Source organism: Anarrhichthys ocellatus, unplaced genomic scaffold (genome assembly GCF_004355925.1).
Source record: "Anarrhichthys ocellatus isolate YVR2014 unplaced genomic scaffold, GSC_Weel_1.0 scaffold37, whole genome shotgun sequence".
Taxonomy (NCBI): domain Eukaryota; kingdom Metazoa; phylum Chordata; class Actinopteri; order Perciformes; family Anarhichadidae; genus Anarrhichthys; species Anarrhichthys ocellatus.
Genome location: NW_022280067.1, coordinates 2,554,606 through 2,579,459, shown reverse-complemented (window position 1 = coordinate 2,579,459; position 24,854 = coordinate 2,554,606). Strand labels below are relative to the sequence as shown.

The following is a 24,854-nucleotide window of genomic DNA, read 5'->3' as shown; positions in this document are numbered from 1 at the left end:
GAGGTCACAAAAGACCCCAGAACAACATCCAAAGAACTGCAGGCCTCACTTGCCTCAATTAAGGTCAGTGTTCATGACTCCACCATAAGAAAGAGACTGGGCAAAAATGGCCTGCATGGCAGAGTTCCAAGACGAAAACCACTGCTGAGCAAAAAGAACATAAAGGCTCGTCTCAGTTTTGCCAGAAAACATCTTGATGATCCCCAAGACTTTTGGGAAAATACTCTGTGGACTGACGAGACAAAAGTTGAACTTTTTGGAAGGTGTATGTCCCATTACATCTGGCGTAAAAGTAACACGGCATTTCAGAAAAGGAACATCATACCAACAGTAAAATATGGTGGTGGTAGTGTGATGGTCTGGGGCTGTTTTGCTGCTTCAGGACCTGGAAGAATTGCTGTGGTAAATGGAACCATGAATTCTGCTGTCTACCAAAAAATCCTGAAGGAGAATGTCCGGCCATCTGTTCGTGACCTCAAGCTGAAGCGCACTTGGGTTCTGCAGCAGGACAATGATCCAAAACACACCAGCAAGTCCACCTCTGAATGGCTTAAGAAAAACAAAATGAAGACTTTGGAGTGGCCTAGTCAAAGTCCCGACCTGAATCCGATTGAGATGCTGTGGCATGACCTTGAAAAGGCGGTTCATGCTTGAAAACCCTCCAATGTGGCTGAATTACAACAATTCTGCAAAGATGAGTGGGCCAAAATTCCTCTACAGCGCTGTAAAAGACTCATTGCCAGTTATCGCAAACGCTTGATTGCAGTTGTTGCTGCTAAGGGTGGCCCAACCAGTTATTAGGTTTAGGGGGCAATCACTTTTTCACACAGGGCCAGGTTTGGATTTTTTTTTTTCCCCTTAATAATAAAAACCTTCATTTAAAAACTGCATTTTGTGTTTACTTGTGTTATCTTTGTCTAATATTTAAATTTGTTTGATGATCTGAAACATTTAAGTGTGACAAACATGCAAAAAAATAAGAAATCAGGAAGGGGGCAAACACTTTTTCACACAACTGCATGTGTATATATATGTGTATATAAAAAAAAATAAAAATAAGCACTTTGTATTGTTGCCGATCATTTAACCCAATGAGCCTGAGCACAGATGAGGAGCTTTATTGATCACAGTCCAAGAAGAAGCCTGAGGATGGCCAGGCCTCTGTCATTATGAAACTCTATCTGGTCCTTCTTATCTTTAACCCTGTCTTATTAAGAACACTTTTTAAGATGTATGTTCACATTTTATTTTACTTTGTGACATAAAACTTAGTGCTGAAGGAGTTTGAAATTGTAATTGTCACAGTTCAGGAAAAGAGATGGATGGATTTCATTGAGTTAAGACTAATAACCAGGTCTCGTACGGTGTGTGTGTGTGTGTGTGTGTGTGTGTGTGTGTGTGTGTGTGTGTGTGTGTGTGTGTGTACGTTTGTCTCTCTCTGGTGCTGCTTTGTCTCCCTCTTTTAGCCTAGAAGTGTCTGTTTCACAACACAAGTGTGTATCGAGGCAATTTTACAAACGCTTCATTCCACTTCCCATTTATAGCTTCAACTGGTGATCCGCAAGATCCACATCTTTCCTTTTTGTCAGCCTCTGTGGCCACTGATGTGGTGTTTCTGCACTTCACCTCCCAGAGATCACTTGGCAGTCAAACCATGTGGCCACCACATCTGTCTTCTCTGACTCTCTGTTGAAGAAGCATTTGTCTTTGTGAATGATGACTGCTGGTGCAAAATGGTAGATCTAGAGGCGCCCTTGCTTTTTATATTGTAGTTTATATTTTAGATGGCTGAAGTCAAACTGCAGCCAGTGAACACAACTGCTGGAAATGATAAATAAATGCAACAACAAACTGCACCCTGAAAAGCAAATGTAGAGTGTGCTAGTTCTCCCTGCGTGGGCTACACTCACTTCAGAGTCCTCTGTGCTGCACTGTTTATTCAAAAAGTTTAGTTTTTGCTGTTGTTTTGCACGAATCTGTGGGAGTGTGGTTTGTTTTAAAGCTGTGTCCTGTTATTTTAATGTAAAATATTTCATTCAAAAATGCCAGAAGGCAATGTCTCACTCTCTCTCCTTCTGCTTCTCTCAGGGGAAGCGACTGCAGCCGAAAGCTCAAGAATGTAAGTGATACTTGTGGATTACAGAGGGATCATTTGTTTGTTTGCTAAATATATGTTTGGAAGTAAACTGTTTTTATGGTTCAGTGTTTCTGTTTGTGCTGTGGTTGTCACACTCCGCTCTTTGTCATGTCGCTTCCAGCTCTGTTCACTCCACAGTCAGCTCTGTACTATTCTACTAGAATACTATCTACTTTACTATCTCTAGTCTGACTTTAAAGATTTTATAAACATAACATTCATACATAAATATTTGAACACCAATACCATTTTCTGTACTTCATCTGCATCTTCTCTCTAGTTTACTTCTTCACATTCTGCATATTTCAATTCTCGGTGTCGTTCGTCTCCCTTTCTGATTGTCCATTTTCACAGTCCAAATGTTGTCTATTTCGGCCCCCTCTTCTCTTTTTCTATTAATGCTGCTTTAAGAAGAAACATATAATGCTAGCCCTGCCCACTCTGCAATCAGACCAGCTCTCTCTCTCTCTCTCTCTCTCTCTCTCTCTCTCTCTCTCTCTCTCTGGGATGCTGCTGTGTACAGTACAACTGTGTCGAGCTGCAGAGGGCCTGCTAGCTCATTTAGCTGACTACACACAGGGACTCTCAGCCAGCATTTGCAGCACAAACTTCCATCCGCTACAGGCTTTAGCTGGGACCTGCTACCGCGATATGCTTTGGATGTTCCCTGCAGACTGAGGACTAGGATTTGATAGCGGCTGTCTCTGCAGCACATCACATATTGAGAGGTGAAGGGACTGCACCAAGAAGAATTTGGTGATAAAGATGTTGTTAGGTAGATTGGATGTTGAAGTAAAAAGTGGGTCTTGCATGAATGGGTGTAATATTGCTGGAGATGATCATTTAGCAGTGCAGTTGTGAACAAGAACGGGTGTGTGTGTTGCGATGACTAGTTTAGAGCATCTGTATCTCGATGTACCACTACAGGTCTACAGATGTGTGCATGCAAGCGCTTGTGTGCACATCATGTTTTTGGATTGTAGGTGCATTTTTGGGGGGTTTCTTCATTCCCTTGTGTTTGCATCACTTAACTGTGTTTGCACTTGAAACAAAGAGGTGATTGTTGTTTTTCGATGGAACCTCTTTGACAGGTCTTTCCGCACCTGCCAGATCAGACAGCTGCTGAAACTGAAGCGTGTGACGCTGTGCACTACTTTACTGTCAGGCCCGCCGTTTACATTTCTGACATGTTTTCTTTGAACTATGCCTGGTGCTCGTGTCAAAGTTTCGGTTTTGGTGCAGTTGTTTGTTGAAGGTTTAGTGTAGCATGTGTGAATCATGCAGGGCACAGTTGTAGAATTCTCTCCCGTTCAGTTGCGATCAATATGGATTTTATAGCATACTAGTAAGCAGCTGAAACACATTTGATGCTGACCCACTTCCAGTGGGAGCTGGCACAGATATTAGCATTGTATTGGTGACACAGAAGCAATAAACTCTGCAGCTCCGGGTCCTAAAGTGTGCAGATAATGAAGCATAATAACCACAGCGGTTGCAGTCTCGCTTTAGCGCTACTATTGTAGATGAATGGCACTCTGTGAGGAAGCAAGATGAAATATCCTGTGCTTCTAATGCACTTAACGACAAATGCTATAACTGCAAAACTTTTACCAGTAGTTTAGATCTACCTTTAAAAAGGCTTCTGGTTATCCCCGGTGGTCTGGTGTCCACTCTTTTGAAGTCTCCTTGGGCTAAATATTTATCCCTCCCTGCTGTAGATTTGTATCTGAGGAAGGCTGATTCTCTACTTAGGGCTAAAAAGATGAATTTCCACTCAGGAATCGGCCCAATAACACACAGGAAAGACTGTGTGCTTCTTCTAAACAGCAGGACAGTTCCATTATTCTTCCTCCAAGTGTGTTTGAACGGTGGCAGAGAGGCTGTTTACACTGACGGTACCACTGAAATAAACACATTAAGCCATGCTGAGCGTTCTTATCAAAGCAGTCCCTGCAGAGTGCCGGTTGACATGGACACAGTAAATATAGCTGGGAAGACTTGGCCAACAGTGCGAAAGGTGCAGCTCTGTGTGATCTCCCTGTGGCTCCAGCCAATCTGTACAGTCTGCATTTTAGACATCAAGCTGACTCCGAAGGGAGTTCCTCTGAATGCTGTAAGCTTCACCTCCTCAGCAAAACTTCAGGACGTTAAGTTACAAGCAAGAAGCAGGTGTGCAACCTCCTTCAGCTACTAATTTTAAAAGGTTACTGTGTTTAAAGGAGATGAGATTGACCTGGTAATTTATGCACTAAGATAGCTAACAGGCAAATATAAATCACTGTGACCCCTGAAGGGATGCTGTATTCTAGCAGGAAAAGTGCCCGTGACTGCTTTCAGGGTCAGAACAATGGCTCAGTCTGGTCGTGTTTGTGCAGGAGGCCGACATGTAACTTCTTTGGAGGAGGCTGCGGTTGCAATAACCAGAAAACAAGTTGGTATTGTTTTTGTAGGGAGAAAACAGAAATGAACAAAGTGGAGAATGATTTCTAGTGTTTGCTTTTTACTTTCCTTCATGGTTTCATACGTTGGCCTGCATTGCTACAGCATTGGTTTTGAATGGCTAACTCAGACTTCAAACATATTGGCTCAGTGTACCCTGAATGACATGTTTAGTCTTGACAGTCTTGTTTTGAAGACTTTTGACTGAAGTGAGGAACTTGAATTCAGGATCGCTGGACGACCTGCGTTTCTGTTGTTTTAGCAACAGGCCTAAACAGTTCTCCCTCTGTTAGTGTACCATGAATATGATGACATCTGAAGCATATGTTATTATCTTTTATTTATTATTATTTTTAATAAATCAGTGCAAGAAGTTATAGTGGATATATTGACAAGCAACCTTACTCTGATTGAAAATAAACTATATCTTGTCCTTGTTTTCACTTGGCACTGAGAAGGACTATTGTACTTTGTTTTCTTTACAAACAAAGTGTCATCTCATCGCCTTGTCTGATTCTATTTTTTTTCTGTCCTTTTTAGGTTCTAATCACCATCTACTGGTTGGGTCGTGCTGCCAACGGCTGTACCTCCTACAACGGTCCCACGCTGGACCTGAAAGAGTTCGAGGGCCTGCTGTCACAGATGCGAAAGGTTTGCCCAGTCCTATTTAGTAATGACCAGGACTAGAAATATCTAAATCTAAAGCACAGGGACAATTTATCAGGAGTTGAATAGAGATCTCTTAGCAAACTGTATTTAAACTTAGCAAATCATCTGACAGTGTATAACACCCCCCACCCGAAGTCTAGGGCTGACCTCGGTTAAACTGGGTCCTTGTGTCAATCATCTGGTTCCACCTCTTCACCGACCCGAAGGGACAAAGAGAAGTTAGCATTAGCGAGCCCTCAAGACACGCATACAGACACACGGTAACAACCACTCGTAACCATGATGTCACCCCGATGAGATTTATTCCTCAATGTGACGTCCCCTTTTTCTGCTCTATTAAACTGACAAATCTCTGCCAACTCAGCAGAATAACTTTACCAGATGCTCCCACGTTGCCTCTGACCAAAACAAAGCCACGTTTCTATAAAACAAAAAACAGATTGATAATAAAATGAGATTTGAAAATCATGGAAAGCACTTTATTTGCATGTATTAAAAAAAGGAAATTGGCAGTTAACATTTCACTTCTAATGCTTATGAAATGGAAACTGGGCCTTTTTTTTTTTAAATTATGATTGTAATGCAAGAAGCTGGTGAATGTGTGAACCAACTGCATTTCCATCTGCTCACTTCCTGTTAGTTGCTCAGGATAAATGCATCAGTTAAAGGATCCGTTCACTCAAATTAGGAAAAAAATATAATGTGTAGCCATCCGACGGGGTTGGATTTATTTGTCTACATTCTGAGATGTCCCTCTCTTACGCCCGGCTACCGCTGGATCCTCCGCATTATGTCAATAGTCACGTGAGCAGAAGCCTGGCTCGTCACCCCAGAAGATCATTACTCCGCTCCAGTCAACAAGCAATTCTGCTCCTCTGCTCTTTTCTACAGAGCTAATCTCTCTCTGTGTGTCTGTGTATTTGTGTCTGCTAATCACATTAAATCCCTGTTTAGACACAACTGACAAATATGTGTAATAAGTAGCCTGCTAGATTTAAAATCCACAATCACAAACAGCAGTGACGCTGGCCTATTTCCAGGAAATATAGCGGAGACCATATTTTGAAATTTATCATTGGGAGGTGGGGTAATCAGGGAAATTGAAAGTCCAGGAAAACAGCAGCAAATGCATTGGCAAGCATGCATTTAATCATTTATCAAAATCTATATAATATATAGTTTGTATCATTTGTAGTAGATTATCAGTGTGCTGTCTTGCCAGATTTTCTGACGCCATGCATAGAAGACTAATTTGAGTGAACAAAGTTTTTTAGCTCTAAATACAACGCATCTTTACTGTAGAATGTCACGGCTGCTTTATCAAAGAAAGATAAAGACATAAGTGAGAGAGAATCTCTGTGCCAGTACAGCTGAGTTGCATAACAGACGGTCCAGGGGAACAGGAAGTCTTCTGGTAGACAGGAAAGGCCTTTCCCCACCTTCCATTAGCTGCATAGACCTGTTTGAACTGTAGACAGACAGGGGGGGGTCACTGAGGTGAAGAGAGAGTGAGAGGGATTTGAGCAGAAGAACTGATGAGAAAATGCAGAGAGGACGAAGGACAAACGGCAAGAAGATAAGGTTGATCTTGGACTTACAGTGAGATGTTTATAGGGGACAGAACACAAACAAAATCTTCAGATGTTGGTAAAAATGTAATTCTCTTCACACAACACAAGTTTACTTGATGCACTTTGCACAAAATGTCATGCATCTTCTCTTTTGTATGCACAAATGTTACACTGATTTGTGCATTTGATATAAGGTGGGCGTGTCTTTCTAAATGTTCAGGAGGCGGAGGAGGCAGAGAGCCCTAAACGCAGCATCCGGGACAGTGGCTACATCGACTGCTGGGACTCCGAGCGCAGCGACTCTCTCTCCCCGCCGCGCCACGGCCGCGAGGACTCCTTCGACAGCCTGGACTCCTTCGGCTCACGCTCACGACAGACCCCGTCGCCGGACGTCCTGGTCACCCGCGGCAGCAGTGATGGTAAGAACTGGACTACTCCTCACACACTTTACAGTCATACTCACCAATTACACAAGTTCATATTGCTTGTGAAGGTGTGATCGTGTGATTGGACTGACCATCCTTCAATTTAAAGGTTGCAGGTTAAATCTGTTTTGCCATCGTGTCATTTTATCCAAACCACAAACTGTATTGTTGAAGGGAAGTAATTCACTACTTCTGATATAGTGTATAGATAAATTAGGTAATTGTCTTTGTAGTGCTACTGTAATGAAAACTGTTGTTTACACAGAACAACGCCCAGTATTTGAAATATATTGTGCTGAAGCCAAAAATGGTGTTAAAAATAGTTTGGCTGCATTTAAGTACTTTAAAATGCCAAGTCGACCATATGTCGTCATTCAAAGCTGTTCATTGCTCCACTTTATTTGAATGTGATCCTTTTTTGAATTTGCATGACAGCCTATAAAAGATTACAGAAGTCGTCACAAAGCTTCATGTTCTTTTCATCTCTGAAGAGCCTGTGAGAGAACACGGAGCGCGGCCATCATCCCGTCTGACTGCGTTTTTGTCAGAGTACAAAGGAAGTAACTAAAAACCTCGCTGGATGTTAATGTTTGCTTCTCAGAAACAAGAGGGAATAATCAGACCTCAATATCTACTGTTTAAAACAGAGAAAATATCCTTATAGTTTTTGATAACAGGAACTCATTTTAGCTTTACATCAGTGGCAAATCAAATCATCCAAAATGACGGACATTTAACGGTCAAATTTTTGGAATTATGTTGAACAATCCGGAGAAATCCATCGCAGCTGTTTGAGAGAGTTTTCTTCTCAATAGGCCACAAGCCACCAACACGTAACCCACAGCTGATTAGACACATTGTCAAGCTGCTCCTAAGCAAAGTATTGTGCTCTGTCATTCTGGAAAAATTAACCAAATTGTTAACCGTAATCCCTCCAAAACACAGCATTCAGACACCAAGACCTCGAGGAACACCATAGAAAAATCTATGATGTAATTTGGTATCAAAACCTTTTGACGTTTGGAGATTTCTGCAAGAAATACAGTTTTTGCTGATCAGATGGTGAGCATTTTATTGTCAGTATACCTTTGAAAGAATCCTCTGAATGCCCTCGGTCTCTAGTTTGTGGTTGTAAAGTTTCTGAGGTCAATGCTCTCATTGTGTGAAATTACTACTACGGGGACTAACACCATCACACATGAATACAAAGGGACTCATCTGTCAGTTAGTCAAGACCAAGATCAACAAATTTGAGGTATTTGAAGGTAACATACTGTCAGTGTGCAGATCAGACCCAGGAGGCACGGACTAGTGATAATAGGATAACAATGCTTTGAGTACACCCAGAACAAGAGCATCTATTTATTCCCATGCACACAAAGTTCACTCAGCCTGACCTTTTTTTTTAGACAAAGCCTTTCACTGTTCAGCTCTGTAAACTGACTTCACCCGGACAGTAATTGGGGGACAGGGAGACGAATCTTTAATTCAGTCTCAATGCAATATTGCAGATGCTCTTTTGTTTGGGCCGGGTTTTGTGAGTGTTGATAAATGAGACAATTTTGTCCTCCTCTCTTTCTCTCTGTGCAGGACAACACCCAGTGCTAGTCAAAGGCTGTTTGAAACAATAAACCGAGGGATAGAAATTGGCCATCGCACAGGTTTTGTAAAGTACCAGTTATCCAGTCTGTAAAATGTTTCCATGCTATGGGAGAAATTGGAAAAAAGCATGAATACTATCCCAGAAAGTGTCATCATTTATTTGACTTTAATACTATAGGAAAAGTTAAAGGGAATCACTATCACTCTTCATTTGTAATTCTGTTTCTGCTTCCCAGTTACTGTAGCGCATATTGAACTTGACCTCGTGGCTTTTACACTTCTTGTGGTATTACTGCATGTTGATGGTTATTGACATAAATATGTTTCTGTGAAGCTCTGGTACCGTGTGGCACTGACCCATGACAAACACTCCCTCGAGCTTCAGTGTTCCCAGATGTGCAGAGTGAGCAGATCGTCCCGTAAAGACACATGTTGCTCCTTAAGGATGGATGGACTCAGATGGTAAAGTCGCTCGGGTTTCCAATTGATGAGCTAAGAAGAGTCATAATTGAACCACTCAGTTGGAAGTGCAGATACCTCAAGGCCTCTTTTGGACCTCGATCTGTCAATCTTTTAGACCACTTAAAATGAAGTCTATTGATAGAAAAGGAGGTTTTTTTTACAACTGCAAAATGGGACATTTGTTTCCACTGAGAGCTGCAGCTGCATCCACTTGTATCGGTTCAGCAATAGGGGAAGATTTCACGCTTTAGATCTGGTTGAAATTGTGGGTTTATACTTGGAAAACGTATACATTGAGTCATAAATTCAGAGGGCATAGATTGAGTAAGCACACATCCAGAGGGAGGGGAGTTCCAGTAGCACATGTGCTGAACATCTTGGAGAGGAATTCTGAGAGACCTTGGGTAAATCAGGGCTGCAGGTATCCATTACCTGCAGTTTCCAAATGTTGAATTAGGGTAAGCAAAAAAACAAGTGAATGAAGATGGAATGACTGGTATGCTGGAAACGGTACATCAATGGGATTTATCCTCATTACTTTTTTTTTTTGTTGTTTTTTTTGTTTTTTTTTGTTTTGTGTGCATCACACATCTTGCGGAGGAATTTAAGACGTCCTTGAGCGATGCACTTCTGCAGCACCAGGTGTTGCCTCTGACATGAAAGAGCTAACAATGTTTTTCAGATGGGATGCAGACAGACTCTGCGGCATCCTGAGTGAATTCTTCCGAACTGTAGGCTAGAATTTAGACTGCACGAGCTGCACAATACAAATTTCCTGATGATTTATGTTACTTGCTTTGTTTCATAAAAACAGGCCGTCAACCCGCTTGGGATTGATTTATGAGTGCACTGCATATAATATCACTGGAACAGCACTTTAATGTTATGTCGTCTTATATGATGTAACGACATTGGGGGAAGTGGAAATGATATTGTTTTTATTTATATTTTTATTGTTTGTCTCTTTTGTAGTTTTCTTTTTACCACAAATTATCATTCAGAAGGTTAATGGAACATATGAGAGACATTGTATGTATATGGAAGAGTAATAACAGTATGAGTTAACATTTTAAATGGGTCATTTGCTGTTTGATAAATATCTGTGTTGTTTTGTTACATTTTCAATCTCTTATGAATCTGAACAACACTTACAACACAAGAACCTGCGAGGATATTACATTAATGAACTCCTTCACCCTCCTCTTCTCAACAGGCCGCGGCAGTGACTCCGAGTCCGACGGCCCCCCCCACAGGAAGATGCCAGACGTCCGTAAGGATGACATGTCGGCGCGGCGGACGTCCGTCAGCGAGCCGCGGACCGCCATGCCCTTCAACCAGTACCTGCCCAACAGGAGCAACCAGAGTGGCTACGTGCCCACGCCGCTCCGCAAGAAGAGGGACGATAAAGAGGACGGAGCGCGCAAGAGTTGGAGTACTGCGACTTCACCTGTAGCCGGAGACAGACCTTTCAGGTGAGTCTCACTGTTTAGACTCTTATTTACAATTAGAAGGGAAGAATCACAAGCAGAGCTTTAATCTGAGAATCGGGTTTTAAATCAAGCAAACACGGTATTGACGATAACGAAAGTGTAAAGCAACTGATCTCAATATTATGATTTAATGATGAAAGTCTGTGAATGAAACATTTAACCACTTTACATTATACAATATTTAATATAAGACATTTTACACAGGAGCTTTAAATATTCTAGGTTTGTTTCTGTATTTGTCTAAAGCAACTGTGAATATTAATAGTATACAAGGTGGTGAAGGTCCTGGTGTAATTGCATAATAAACTGGTAATTTGGGGACTATGACCTTGTTTTAGCTTGAAATGGATTTGCTGGATTTAAAAACCTTTTAAAATGTATTCTTGTTACTGTTTGAAACTATTTTGTTTCTGTCAGAGAATTCGACAAAATGTGTGCTTGTAGCTGAAAATGCAGTTTGTCCAGAAAATGTGCTGCAATACTAAATGATGATCTAGTCTCCTTCGTGCAAGTTTGGTAAATTAAATGTATTATTATGGACACAATGGAATTTATTATTCTGGAAGTAGACCATGAAGGATATACGAATCATATGTTGTTTATTATTCAAAATGTCTAATACGAACCAGCATCTTTTTTTGTAAATTCTGTAACTTTTAATAATTTTGCAGGAGAAGATGTCACTCGTGGCAAATTACAGATTAATGTTTAAACAGTTTATTATTGTTCTCTGCCCAGTAGTGTAGATATGAGAGATGCTGATGGAGGCCACATGTGCGTTTTCATTGGCTCTGACTCTGATTGAAGCGAAAGTTTGAAATATGTTGCATAGACGAGGCAGATTAAAGTCTGATGGTCTTATTGGCAGTTATTGGTTTGGCATGTCAAGAGCGCTGGTTTTATCATGGCTCTCACTGTAGAAGGTTCACATTTCTGCTGGCTTAGTGGATTCCTTAACGTGCTTTGATCTGTTGAAATGTCAGTGTGTGCAGTGTTAGTGTGTGTGTGTGTGTGTGTGTGTGTCTAGTGTCAGGATTTAACTGGAAGTAGTTTTTGGACGTAGTATTATTTAACTGTAGCAGCAGCAGGAGATCGAAGATATAATCTAACAGTTACCCAAGTGTGTTTACATTTTCATAAAGTGCTGCGAGTGGGTGTGTATACAGTAGGGCAGTGTGTAGTGGGTTATGTGTGTGTGTGAGAGAGAGAGTTGTTCCTGTGTGTAACACCCATTTTGTGTTAATCTGTCTTTCATTCCCCCTGTTGTTAACTTCATCCATCGTGTTACACAACATGTTGTGCGCATGTATTCATGATTTTGCATTACTGTTCTTTTTTTCTTTTATCTCCATCTCCTTCCTTTGCGTCCGTCATGGTGTTTTCACTCTTGCCTCCCTTCTACGTCTTGTGTGTGTGAACCTCATTTTTCCCCACATCTGTGTGTTCCCTGTCTCGTGTCCACCATGTTGTGGTCATTGCTGCTAATTCTGCTCCAATGTCATTACGTCATCCTTTTCCTGTGTGTGTGTGTGTTTGTGTGTGTGAATGGGCGATGTAACAGTCCAAATGAGGTCCCTAGCTTAGACGACCCACTTGGAGAGTCTCCCAGCCCTCCCCTCGAACCCCAGATACAGATTCAGACGGTGACCCAGACTAAAATGGACGAGGAGGAAGGGGAGCAGACTGCTTCCACACCTTGCATTAAGATCTATGCGGTGGGCGTGAGGAGGAGCAGTGAGCCTCTGCCCCATGCAGAGCCCCGCTCGGAGACAGTCACTCGCCTGATGGTCACCTCTGAGCAAAGGTCTTCACCTCGATTCATGTTTTTCTTAAATCAGCTGCCCAATTCTATTTGACACAGTTCTGATTCACATTTCCTCAAAATTAACCAAAGATAATAGATCGCCTTATAGCATTTTGAATTGTTTGTTTAGATTTCTCTAATGATAGTTTGGTGATATTGTTGTGTGGTGTTTTTGTTTTTTGACAACTCCACCTATTTCATACACAAAAGTCTGTTTACAGGCTAGTGTTACTGCATTTGGGGAAAATAAGTTGTAAAAAGACTTTTTGTGTCTTCAGAGGGCAGCTATGTGAAGTCTGATGTATTTCCTCAAGTGATTACGCTCACAATTGTGAAAATGCAGAAAAAACGGTGTGTTTTGGAGTTAGAAAAAGTGAGGTAACCAGACCTGTCTGTTCCTCATCTCTGCTAGAGGTTTGAGGCTACATTAGCTGCTGCTAGCATGGTCTTGCATACCCAGACGTATCTCCACAGCACTGTGTCGGCACTAAAGAAAGTTCTGGCTCCGCTCGCTATCATTCTGGTAAAGGGGGGGGGGGGGGGGGGGGGGGGGGGCTTTGGTTTGATTGTATTTCTTTAAACAAATCACAATCTTCTTTGGCGGCGGTAAGCATGGGATGCAGTGAAATAGAGGGAAGAGAATGGCAGACTTATACCCACAGTCTACATCACGTGAGGCAGACTACTACAAGCACAACACACCAGAATCACCGACCACACTGTTGACGGCCGGAAGAAGAATGCTTGGAATAAGAAAAAACAATGGCTCTTTTCTGCTGGATCTATTTGTATGCAGTGCTAAATCTGTTGGAGAGTTATTTAAATGACTCGACCGTGTCTTGAGTCAGCATTGCAGGTTCTTATTGCAGCAGAATATTTGCTGTGTTGAAGGGTCAGTTCACCCAAACAAGAAAACAACTCAACTTGCCACTAGGGACATCTAGCAATGCAGATAATTTCAGCTTCATGTTCATATTTGCCCACTTTGACTGCCTGCCTGCACGACCATACTAGATGAATGGAATTGTATTTGTGCCACTCAAAATACTGAAAAGTTCCACAAATCTGCAGCACATCTGTCCAAAAACAATCTCCCAGTTAATCGGGGTAATCCACTTATTTCGGTTTCCATCAGGACTGTCTCTTTGTTGTACAATAGTTTCAATTTTCACAGCCGGTATTTCCATCCAGCCCTTTTCATTTTTGGCACTGCCATTACCAGATCATCGTTTCCAATGCCGTTCTTCTTCAGAGCAGCATAACGGTGAGTCAGCGAGAGGTCCAGGGCTCAATGAAACATGGAGATCACACTGTTGTAATGCAGAGTCTTTACCCAGCAGGCCAGCCAGGGGTCACAAATTATCAGCTTTGTGTCGGATTAACATGGTGAGGATTATGAGCTGTGAAGCTGCTGTTGTATATCTCACAGTGCGGAAGACCATTATGATTGCAATATTTGTCCCATGAAGAGTCTGTTTGGGTCTCTGTTGTTGATTCACAATCCAGCCCTATCTTGTGCTATTTCCTGGTCCAGCAGTCGTTTCATTCACAGTCCTGTTGGAGAGTTATTAGTCACACCCCCTGTTTCCAGCTTTTTCTGGCACAGATGTTATGGCATGGATCGGATTGTCAGCATTTCAAGGGAGTGAAAAGAATGCTCAAAGGAAATCTGACTTGTGTATAGCTGCGTTCCAAAGAAAAGGGGGATTTCTAGGGTGTTTTTAAAAGGCTTTAATATCAGCATCTTTAGTTGGTATCAGTTTGCATTTTTCAAGAAGAGAACTGAGGCTGGAATTTGTGTGTTTTAGTGTTGCCAGGAGTTAAATCTTTGAAAAACAGTTGTTTAATATCAACATATCGAAGGTTTGCAGTCGCCCATCAATGTTTTGTTTACGAGCTTCTTCAAGATCACTTGAACTTTTTCTGGCAAATTCCAGGAACAAAACTGCACACCACCCCTTCAAATACAGACCCATGCATATATCCAGCATGTACACACAAACATGTACTGTATGGTGTTCACACAGAAACACATTCCCAGAGAACGTGAACATGCAACCCACCCTCAGGATGTAAGGAAATGAGGCTTTCTTCCTTCCCTGACCCTGAACAGACTGGGACCGGAGCCTGGCCTTTTCACAGCATGTCTCTCCCTGCAATGCATCCTGTGGATTTATAGTTCAATAATAACCCTTTCAGAAAGTAGCTGGATGACAGACAACTGAGGGTTCAGCGAATTTTTGCTCTTGGCTTTGTGACTCCTATTTGTTTTCACTTCCGGTCTGCTCGGATGAGGTTTGTAAACCTTGTTAGCTCGTCAAGAAAAACTCCATTTAGGCTCCTCCAGAGGAATGCTGTCTGATGAAATAGGATGATAACCAGGCAGCAGTACGTTTTAGTTTGCTTTGCTTTCTGCAGTACTCCAGCTCGCTCGTGCTCAGAGGAACTATTCCACCATTCGACGACTCGAGCAGCAAGCGCTGCAACGAGCCCCGTCATCACCTCCGAGAAACATCCACCTGTGACGGAGCAGCAGCAGGTGGAGAAGGAGGAGGAGGAGGAGGCGGCTGTGAGGAAGGCAGCCGCTGGTGTCCCGTCAGTCGCAGATGGCGAGCGAGATGAGAAGCGGTCCCGCCAAACGCTGACCTCTCCCAAACATGTCACCACCCCGAGTCCCCCCCACTTCCTTCCTGTGCCCACTGCCGATACAGGCCGACGGAAGGGGAGGGCGCTGAGTGAGAGTGACGACCCGCAGAGAGGGAACTCTTGGTCGGACAGCAGTCTTCCAGCAACGTGAGCCCCCTCCAGCAACTACACTACATTTAATGAACTAAAACTGCACAATTCATCTTTAAAATCAAGGGATCTACTCTTATCTCAGCATGTGACCTCGACCTCAGACCACAATGCTGCTGTCTGGATGACTTAACTATCTCAAGATTGCATCACCTTTTTTTTTCATATGAATGCAAATTGATATTGCTTTCTAAAAAGCTGTTGTTGCTGTAAAGAGAATGCATGGAAACATATTAAGACATTTGGAGAAGAAGCGTTTGAGAATGTATTTTTTGATGAACTGCACGCGACCTTAGATGGCATCCTTTGATCTCTTCAGTACACCCAATTAGGGGAATTGGGGCAATAGACACTTAATTTGACCCAATTTGAACCCAAATTATTTGGTAATAAATTGGTCAAACCATTACCAATCAATCAAACATCCACCATTCCAATGTCTGCCAGTAAAAAACTGGCTTTAGCGTAAACCCCACTGTGTCACAGCCTGACATCTTCCTACAAACAACATACGGCAAGTAGACATTTTACTACAACAAATAGTCTATCTGGCCCTGGTTTAGCGAGGCTTCTCTTAATTTAGTCTCCTTGTTCTCTTGTGGCGAGAAACCACATGCCACACTGTCTCTCACACCCCTCGAACATCACAGAGGCAGCTCCATAAAACAGACCGTGTGAAGACGCAGGTTGAGGCCAAACCTACAGCAGTTGGTCACAGACAGAAAGAGAGCCACATCCTTGATGTTTCTCGTGTGCTGTCTAATAAAATATGCATGTGCTTCTTTTTTTTCAATAGTTAAGTGTCGGCTGCAGTCTTAAGATCATTGCCATTTGCATCTGTTGTATGCTAGCAGTTTTGGTTTGCAGTGATGCAGTAAACTCATCTTCTGCTCTGGCTGTGTTATGGATAAGACTGCCCCCTTGTGCTTGGTTGGAGGATCAGCAGTAAACCCAGAAGCTGACATACACATCTGTACATGGATGCAAAACCAGCAGGCACACTTGTTTAAAACAATAATAATGAACCATTCTCAACTCATTGTCAGCTGTGATGTTACCCACCAGATATCAAATATTCCATCACTGTGTTTTGATATTCTCGTGAGTGAATGACGTGTTCCTCTGTCGAGTGTCCTCGTATTCATTTGTGATTGTGCTCTCTCTCCATGCTCTCTGCCGTCTGTAGATTCAGCCGCACACATAGTGTGTCAGATGACCCACAGTAAGTCGTCCATTTACCACTGAGAGCTCAGCTATCTGGCCCAGCACTGCTCTGCACTAAAAGACAAAGACCTCTCAATAAGTCATTCAATCGTTCGTTGAGTCTCTGAATTGGATTTTTCTTTATGCAAGTGGGAAAATCTGCCAACGGTTGAAGTCATTTAAAGAACTTTCTTGAAGTCGTTGGCAACAACTAAATCTTTTGATGTTTTTGTTTGATCAAATATTTTGTGCCAGTTTTTAATGTCTTTGTTTATCGTTTTTAATGATGTAAGCCCTGAGAGGAAAGTGCGACAAAAAAAAACTCTATTTTCTAAGTCTGATCTAAATAGCTTGTGTTTAGAGTGCACGGAGAAATTAAAACTCACCTGGAAGAATATTATTTTTATTTTTCACAGAAAACTAAATTTGAAAAATTATTCTGACAAAACAAATCTTTTTTTTTTTTTTTTTTTTTTTTTTTTCCCCCCCATCTGGAAAATCAAAAAAACTTAAAGCGATTATCCTGGCAAAAACCTGTTCTTACGTTATAAACACAGAAGAGTAAACGATTCAATCATTCGCTTTAAAACTTAGGAAAGTGACGACATGTGCTCATGCAGGGAAGAAAATCCTCTAAAATGGCCACTCAAACCTCTCATCTTATCCTTTAATTCTCTACTGAATGTCATTAAGAAGTGATTTAATTTACAGTATCTTAGCAGCTCCCACACAAATAGTTTTCAGGCAGAATTTGAGCTGAATGAGATCAATTAATTTATAAAACACTGAAGAGTGAAATGACTGGACCAAAATATTCCATGTAAAGACAGATGATTTTATGTGATTTAGGACAACTCTGTACAGAAGTGTTCTTTAAATGGAAAACAAAAATGTCTTAAATTTAGCAGATTTTTCATACTTGCATTTCTTAAATTTAGATTGTAAATAAGTTAAATGACTTGTTAAGGTGAAGGTGTTTGACCGCGTGCTGGCAGACAATGTCCCTGGAGATCATGAAAATGTGTTTTCAATAATACTACATCCATTCCTCTCAGATGTATTCAAAGGTCTGCAGTAGAGGCTGTGGAGAGGACTAACTAAACTGTGCTGCTCCGACATCAGCTCCGTGCTTCTACTAGCTGCATGTTTCACGTAACGCAACCATTTCAGTGACCCTCATAACTCCACATCCCTTACAAAACAAACCATCATGGTGATGTCATTTGTTGATGTAAAAAGTGCAGCTTTTCATGAAGCAGGAGAGCTGATTCATAACTAGGAAATGACTCGCATGCTTTGTTTGTTGTGATTCAGAGGAGCAGTTGTTCAGCATTGTACCCGTCCCACTAACCTTTACAATAAAATAACATGTCCGTCATCTCTTCCATTGTTCCACCCAATATTGTATGTTGGCGATCAGTTTTTTTGAATATTAAATCAACTGTTATTGCTCTCATGACTTTGTTTTACCCGTTCTAAGTGTGTGATGAGCTGCATGCTCCTAACCAAAAGGCTGCACTTCACTGTCTTGTTTGTTAGCTAAAAATGCTTTAACACGACTGACTGAACAAATATGAAGACCAATGTGACCACACGGGTTGTTGCGTAGAACCACAGGTGCCTGCACCTGAAGCTGATGTTGTCAAAGGTCTCATTAAACAACCTTAATGTGAGGCATTTCCTGTTGAGACAAATGTTGGAGTGTGACGTGATTATTCAAAAGGAAAAATGACGTACTACTTTTTTGTTTTGTTTTATTTTAATTGTCTTATTGGTTTTAATTGGTGAGCAAGAGGTTACCTTTGAAGATGAACAGTTTTCCATTCATGTGGTCTTATTTTTTATTTCTATGTGGTTATCCATGCTGAGCCATTGGTTACAGGTTATTCTCTTCTCCTGATAATGATGGATTTGATGTGTTTTTTTATGTTACAGTATAAACATAGATTAGGGGGAGATATCATCTTATTAGCCATTGCTATGTTTAAAAAAAAAAAAAAAAAAAAAGGTTTGGTTCAAAGTTTAGTGTTTCACATGACTATATGAAACACATAGTCGCCAACGTACAAACATACCGTACTAACCGCACAATGCACGAAATAAAAGTGTAGAATCACTGGCGGGCTCACTAAAAAAACTAAACCATGTCCTACTCTGGAAATGACATGTTGGCACATCTTTTTCACTTTCCATATTCTCTGTCTGTGTCTCTCTCTCTCTCCCTCCTCTCCTTAGAAGTGTGAGTATGATCGACATGCGTGGTGAGGAGGAGGCCATGTTGCAGCCTCACAGTCAGGTGCGTCATGAGCTGATGCACAACCAGTACAACAGGATGAAGGAAGAGGACGATCACTGGCAGGATGTGAGTCTCTCCGTTTTGTCTGACTATTCTTATTTCCCTCGGTTTGTGTATTTATTTATGTTTGAGTAAGATAGTTTTGTACCTTCTGGATTGGGATTACTTTGTCTCATCTGCTCAGTTTGTATTTCTTGTCTCTATTGCGTCAGGAGTTTATCAGTTATGTGCAATGATTTGAGTGCCTGCAGGCTAAAGCAAAGTAATGTTTTGCTGTGCCCCAGTTAAACAACTTAAATCAGTTTTCTAGGGCCACAGCAGTGCTTCAGGTCTCACAGCGCTGCAGAGCCAAGCCCTCTTGCCTTGTTTCACTTGCAACTGAAACTCTTTCCAATCTGTTTGTGTGTCAGGACCTAGCCCGATGGAAAAACCGGAGGAGGAGTATCTCCCAGGACCTGATCAAGAAGGAGGAGGAGAGGAAGATGATGGAGCAGTTGATGACTGGAGGCCCCTGTGTCTCCCAGAGGAGAAGAAGCATCAAGACCTACAGAGAGATAGTGGAGGAAAAGTAGGTGAAATGCACACAAATAGGATGTTTGATTTGTATTCAGCGAAAAGTACAAAACGATACCAGTATAATGGGACACTAGGCCTTTCTTAGAGAAGAGGCTTTAATCTTTATTCTAATTCCTGTTAGTGAGCACAAAGGTGACAGCGACTCCTCCTGGAGTTCATTTAAGTAGGTCTCCCATAGAGAACAAGTAAACTAGGAAGAGCAGGTCTGCTGAGTGAGGTAGAAGAAATAGATGTCTATGATGGGGAAGATCATCTTTGATCAAATCTTGTTAAATTTGATGTGTAGTTTGAACAGGTAAAATCAGTTGTCATATCACCTAACAATATATGTCATATCAGTTGCTTCACATTTTACACAGCTGATTTGCTTTGTTATCCCTCCTCCACCTCCTTTTCTCTTCAACAGGGAGCGTCGTGAGGATGACCTGCGGGACGCGTACCGGAGAGCCAGAACCCAAGAGGAGGCGTCGTCCATCCTGCAGCGTTACGCCCAGCGCTTCTCCATCAGTGAAACAGTCCTGGAACGCCTACAGTTGCCAAATCTCCTGGACCGCAGCATATCTGCTGATCCCTCCATTCCCTGCTCTCCCTTCCCTCTCTCCCTGTCCGCCTCCCCGACGACCCCAGACCCCTTCGACGTGGACCCCGACGGGCCCATGAGGTATCTGCGCCAGCAGTCCGCCCCGGCTCCGAAGTTCACGTCCACACTGGAGGCGCGAATCGAGGAGTTCCCCAAAGACTCCCCCCCCGCACCAGCGGCCTCAGATCCGCTCTCGCTCGTCCGAGCCGCCGTCCACTCGAACCCTGTCGCCCAAACCGGTGCCTTTGCTGATGCCCAAGCCTTACTTCCAGCCCCGGTCCTCAGCGGGTGAACCATGGCCTAGCAAGGTGAGACTGACTCAGAAGCGCTTGTCATCATCTCAACTTCCCATAAAAGTGAATGCGTTATTGCTGCTGTGACTACGCTTTACAGCATCCTAATGCCATGTGGGTTGTTGACATTTTAAGTGTCTGGTTGTCACCGTTAAACCTCCCCTCTCGCCCACAGTGTTGACTCTATTTAGACATCTTTACTCGTGATGGCTCGTAATGATTGAGATTCGGTTAGTGTGACTGTCTTGACCACTTTACATGTGGTTACTTCCCAGTGTTGGCTGATGTCCTCACAGGCTGGTGGATGAATTCCCCTCCAGCTCTCTTGGCACTTCCATTAGGATGCCACAGAACCGCCATGGTGATGAGTCGGGTGGTTTCTAGGAAAACACGAGACTCCCCCTCCCAGAAGAAGCATGTAATGTTTCAGTTTAGCTCAAAGTACTCTCAACAGGATCCATTTCCTTTTCTTCTTCTAAAAAAAAAAAAAAAAAGAGAAATCCAAATGGGAATATTCAAAATGAGATCCTATGTTTTGGTGTGGCGGGGAGGGGCAGATTATTACCAGACCAAATGGAGCACAGCGCTTTTCTGGAATGTCTTGTCAGGATTCTGAGTGGAGCTCGGCTTTGAATGGAGCCCTCTGTTCCCTATTGACTTAAGAAGTTCACAAGTAGGGTCCTCTCAATGTGAAGTGGGCTCCAGGCGGACAAAGAGGGCCCACACAGGCTGCTAGGAGAGGGATGAGAAGGTGGAGGCGGAGGGGGAGGGGGAGGGGGGGCCAGACTGAGAGCCTGCATTCACCCAACTCCACCACTGTGTCTTCAGTTACCGCTCACTAGGAGCTCCTCACACATACATTAGTGCCTCTTTGTCATATAGGCCAGCTAGATGAATAGCTAATAGCGGACAGAGATGAGAGGCTGGTAATGACCACGAATGAGGGCACTGGGTTTGTAGGCATGGGGTTCATCTTCATTTCTTTGTTTGTCATCAAATCATTTTGTGTACTGTTGAAAATATTTTGAGCTAGAGTAGCCTTATTGTACCGGAAATTCAGCCAATGTTTCCTGCAGATGTTTCAAAACTCTAAACCAATTTGTCATCCAGCTAAGTCTTATCACAAGTTAAGACAAATTATAAACATTAAGAATCTCATACAGAACCAAATTTACTCGTATGCACTAATTTTTTGATAAATAAATAATCCAAATCCTTTGGAATTGAACAGAATAGCGACAAAATTCAATGAAAGAGAATATTTAGCCCATCAGCCAAATATTCAACTGGTCATATTGTATTAATCAGGACAAAATAAATCTGAATTAAAATTCATCATGAATGAATGTACTGTCTGGACATTTCTTATGACCATTTTATGCTTTCAAAGCATCTTCTTGAACTCTGCAGTGTGTATATGAAGTCAATATTAAACATGTTGTCTTCCCATTTAGGTGGATTGTTTGCTCCGAGTCAACGGCGACATAGGAAGTGACGACGTTCCCACCACGCCTGAGAGTCGAGGAAGGGAATCTCCTCCTCACTTCCAGGCGTCGCCTTCCAAAACCAGCAACAGCACTGTAGATGCTCCCTCACCAACACGCAGCCCGCTCACCTCAACCAGAGGAGAAAACCCCGCGTCAGCAAAGGCCAAGGAGGCTCAAAGTGGCACAGAACTGACTTCTAAGGACGTCCAAGAAGAAAAAGTCATCTGTCATTCAACACCACCCAGCCGGCCCACCTCGCTCCCATCGGTCAGGAATTTTACTAAATAGTAGTAAAGATAACTGTGTGACATGTTCACATCCTGCCTTAGCTATTTGTCTATAAATGCATTTTACAGTCTCGTGATTATTGAACTCTTCAAGACTGGAATCAAATGTGTTATACATATGCCTCACGCACTACATATGCCTCTTGATCTCAGGCTTGTTTGATTTATTATTCATCTTTGAAACCATCTGTGATGCTTACAGGAGCTGCAGAAGCCAGAAGAAAGCTTTGGGGAGACTGGAAGCCAGTCAGTAGCTGCTCCAGAGGAGGATAAGTCAAATGCTCAACAAACACCTCCTGCAGGTCTGAGCAGCATGTTGCTACACTGACCCCTTGTGGTTGATCGTAGACTTGTGTCATCCAGGTCATGGATTGTTATAATGTGACCTAGTTATGGAAGACACAAAAAATAGATCTTTTGAGGAAAAAATGTAAAAGGAAAGTGTCTTTTAAAGTTTTAATCAAACTGTGTTGTCTGTGTGTTTTCAGAAGCCAAACACAACATTGTCAAGTCAGGAGTCAACACACAGCAAAGTCAGCCTGTAACTTTACAGGTGAGGCTGCTACCAAAACTAACACAACCTTTAAAGAAACATTCACCCTGACATCCAACGGATAATCTTTGAATCTCTCTGCAGGCAAGTGTTCCCAGTTCCCAGGACTCGTCACAGAGAAGAGAGAATGTACCAAGCTTAGCTGCACCAGGATCGTTTGAATATCACCCACCAAGGGAAACGACAGCAGGTTGGTGAACTCTTTACATCCAAATACCAAGCCAGCAGCTTCTTTTCCATACACCTCCTTGGTTTCTGAGTTTGATTAGCATATCCTCCTTGCTGGCTTTTCCCCCTTTTTGCCTTTCTTTAAAGACCTAAGATTGTTTTTCCCAGTTATAATTAATTTACAGTATCACATGAGCACAACAGTAAAAGCCTTCCCCAGTTTGATTTCTCCAATTCTCTGTTGTCCATACAACTCTTGGTTTTGACATCTGTCTATCCCTTATCACTCCCTTCCCTTCCTTCCTTCCCTCCTTTCCTTCCACCCGCATATTTTTTATTTCGCTATAGAGCTTGCAAACAGTATCAGGTCTCCGCTGGCCACCAGCACCCCTAACTTACGCTGGGAGTTCTTCGTCCCGCCAGGTAAACCCCTTCATTCATCGGCGGAGCTCATGTTTCCGTCCCCGGTTGCTGAACGCACAGGGTTTCCCTGCCGTTTTTTCAAGGGCTGCACAACAGCCCCTTCAGTCCCATCTCTTGTTTGTCGCTCATTTCCAGAATGCTGTGGATGATCAGTGATGTGCTCTCGCTCTGTTGTAAATGTTTTTTGAAGTATAATGGTGTACACATGCTCCAGGTAGAACTCATCGGTGTTGCAGTGTTCTTTATTTTGACTCATACTGGTTTCATCATGTTGATTAGGATGCTTTTCCAAATTATCCAGTGGAGTAGGTCACCTATGCCAATTTATGACAATCCTCATAGATGACCTACTTAACTTTATGAATGTTCAGTGTTATGTTTACATTATCATCTTATCCACCAAAAGCTACAACATCAGGTCGACCTCAATTAAAGGTGCTCCGATCGATCGACCGATATTCATTCTAAATATCGATGGTCTATAAACAATTCCAAAATTGAAATGTTTTCAATACTTGTTTGCCTGCTTTCTCGCCCGCTCTTTAATTCACTCTGAGAGCGGATCAACACACAGACATGTGCACATAGAAATAGATTCAAATAGACCCCGTAATAATAAATCCTGACCAGAGCTCTCTTAACCTCAACATCTGAATCACTTCTAACCAGAGTAACTTTAAAAGTTTAGATTTACAGCTCTCCACATCAAAACATAAGGACAAAACAACAGCAAGATAAGACATCTTATTGGTTAACTCCAGATGCAGTATGTTGCTCTTGGTGGACCGGACTCTCTCTTTGTTTTCTTTCATCAGCATCTTCACTGCTTCAGCTGTCAAACCAACACTTGCCGTGATGTCATTTTCCTAAATATTTGTCCCATCTAAAGGCATTTTGTTTTCATGACATGCATCCAAAATGTTTGTGTAATTGTATTTTAACTAATGTTCCCTGCCACGTTTCCTCTACAGAAGAGATGGAGAAGGATCGTTGTGGAAACGTGAGTAAAAAGCATCATCTGACGACATAATATTTTGCTGTCAGATTCTGAAAACGTTTACCGCTTCTCATCTGGCTTATCTCCTGGGTTACAGTAGTGTAGTTTAACATACTGCATGAACACGGAGATTAAACACAAGTCAAATGCTGGAAACATAGTCTGCAGGTAAGGATAAGGAAAAATAAATACTTTCATCTAAATAGAAACATAACCTAAACACAGAAACATTTAAAAAAAGACTGTTGGCATCTAAACCTTTCATCATTTTCGAGGATCAGGTGTTTGTCACTGTGTTATACTGCCAGGCTCTACCACACATCACAGGACACACACAGCTGTTCATGTAGCATGCCAGATGAGGACGCTGTAGAAAACGGCCGAGACTGCTTTCGTTTTCGTTTGAGCTCATCTCTCTCTTTCTCTGTCTTCTCTCTCCTTAGTAGGAATCCTTTGGCTAGCATTGGAGTAGTGCTGTTGTGGTAGACCAACTATTTCTGTCTCCTCCCTTCCCTTCTTCTTTTCCTGTGGTGGATGTGTAAACACATTTGTGTGTGTGTGTGTGTGTGTGTGTGTGTGTGTGTGTGTGTGTGTGT

General features: G+C 42.3%; 1 protein-coding gene across 1 annotated transcript in view; it reads left to right on the top strand.

The window, feature by feature from the left end:
- Positions 1 to 24,854, top strand: part of LOC116394068 (LIM and calponin homology domains-containing protein 1) — a 74,697-nt gene that overhangs the window by 41,479 nt on the left and 8,364 nt on the right. The window contains 16 exon segments of the mRNA XM_031866856.1: positions 2,089 to 2,119; positions 5,117 to 5,227; positions 7,037 to 7,235; positions 10,519 to 10,777; positions 15,018 to 15,392; positions 16,582 to 16,617; positions 18,834 to 18,960; positions 19,305 to 19,462; positions 19,877 to 20,216; positions 20,218 to 20,358; positions 21,798 to 22,097; positions 22,320 to 22,419; positions 22,606 to 22,670; positions 22,755 to 22,860; positions 23,187 to 23,261; positions 24,233 to 24,261. Coding sequence (XP_031722716.1) covers positions 2,089 to 2,119; positions 5,117 to 5,227; positions 7,037 to 7,235; positions 10,519 to 10,777; positions 15,018 to 15,392; positions 16,582 to 16,617; positions 18,834 to 18,960; positions 19,305 to 19,462; positions 19,877 to 20,216; positions 20,218 to 20,358; positions 21,798 to 22,097; positions 22,320 to 22,419; positions 22,606 to 22,670; positions 22,755 to 22,860; positions 23,187 to 23,261; positions 24,233 to 24,261 — 2,452 coding nt within the window.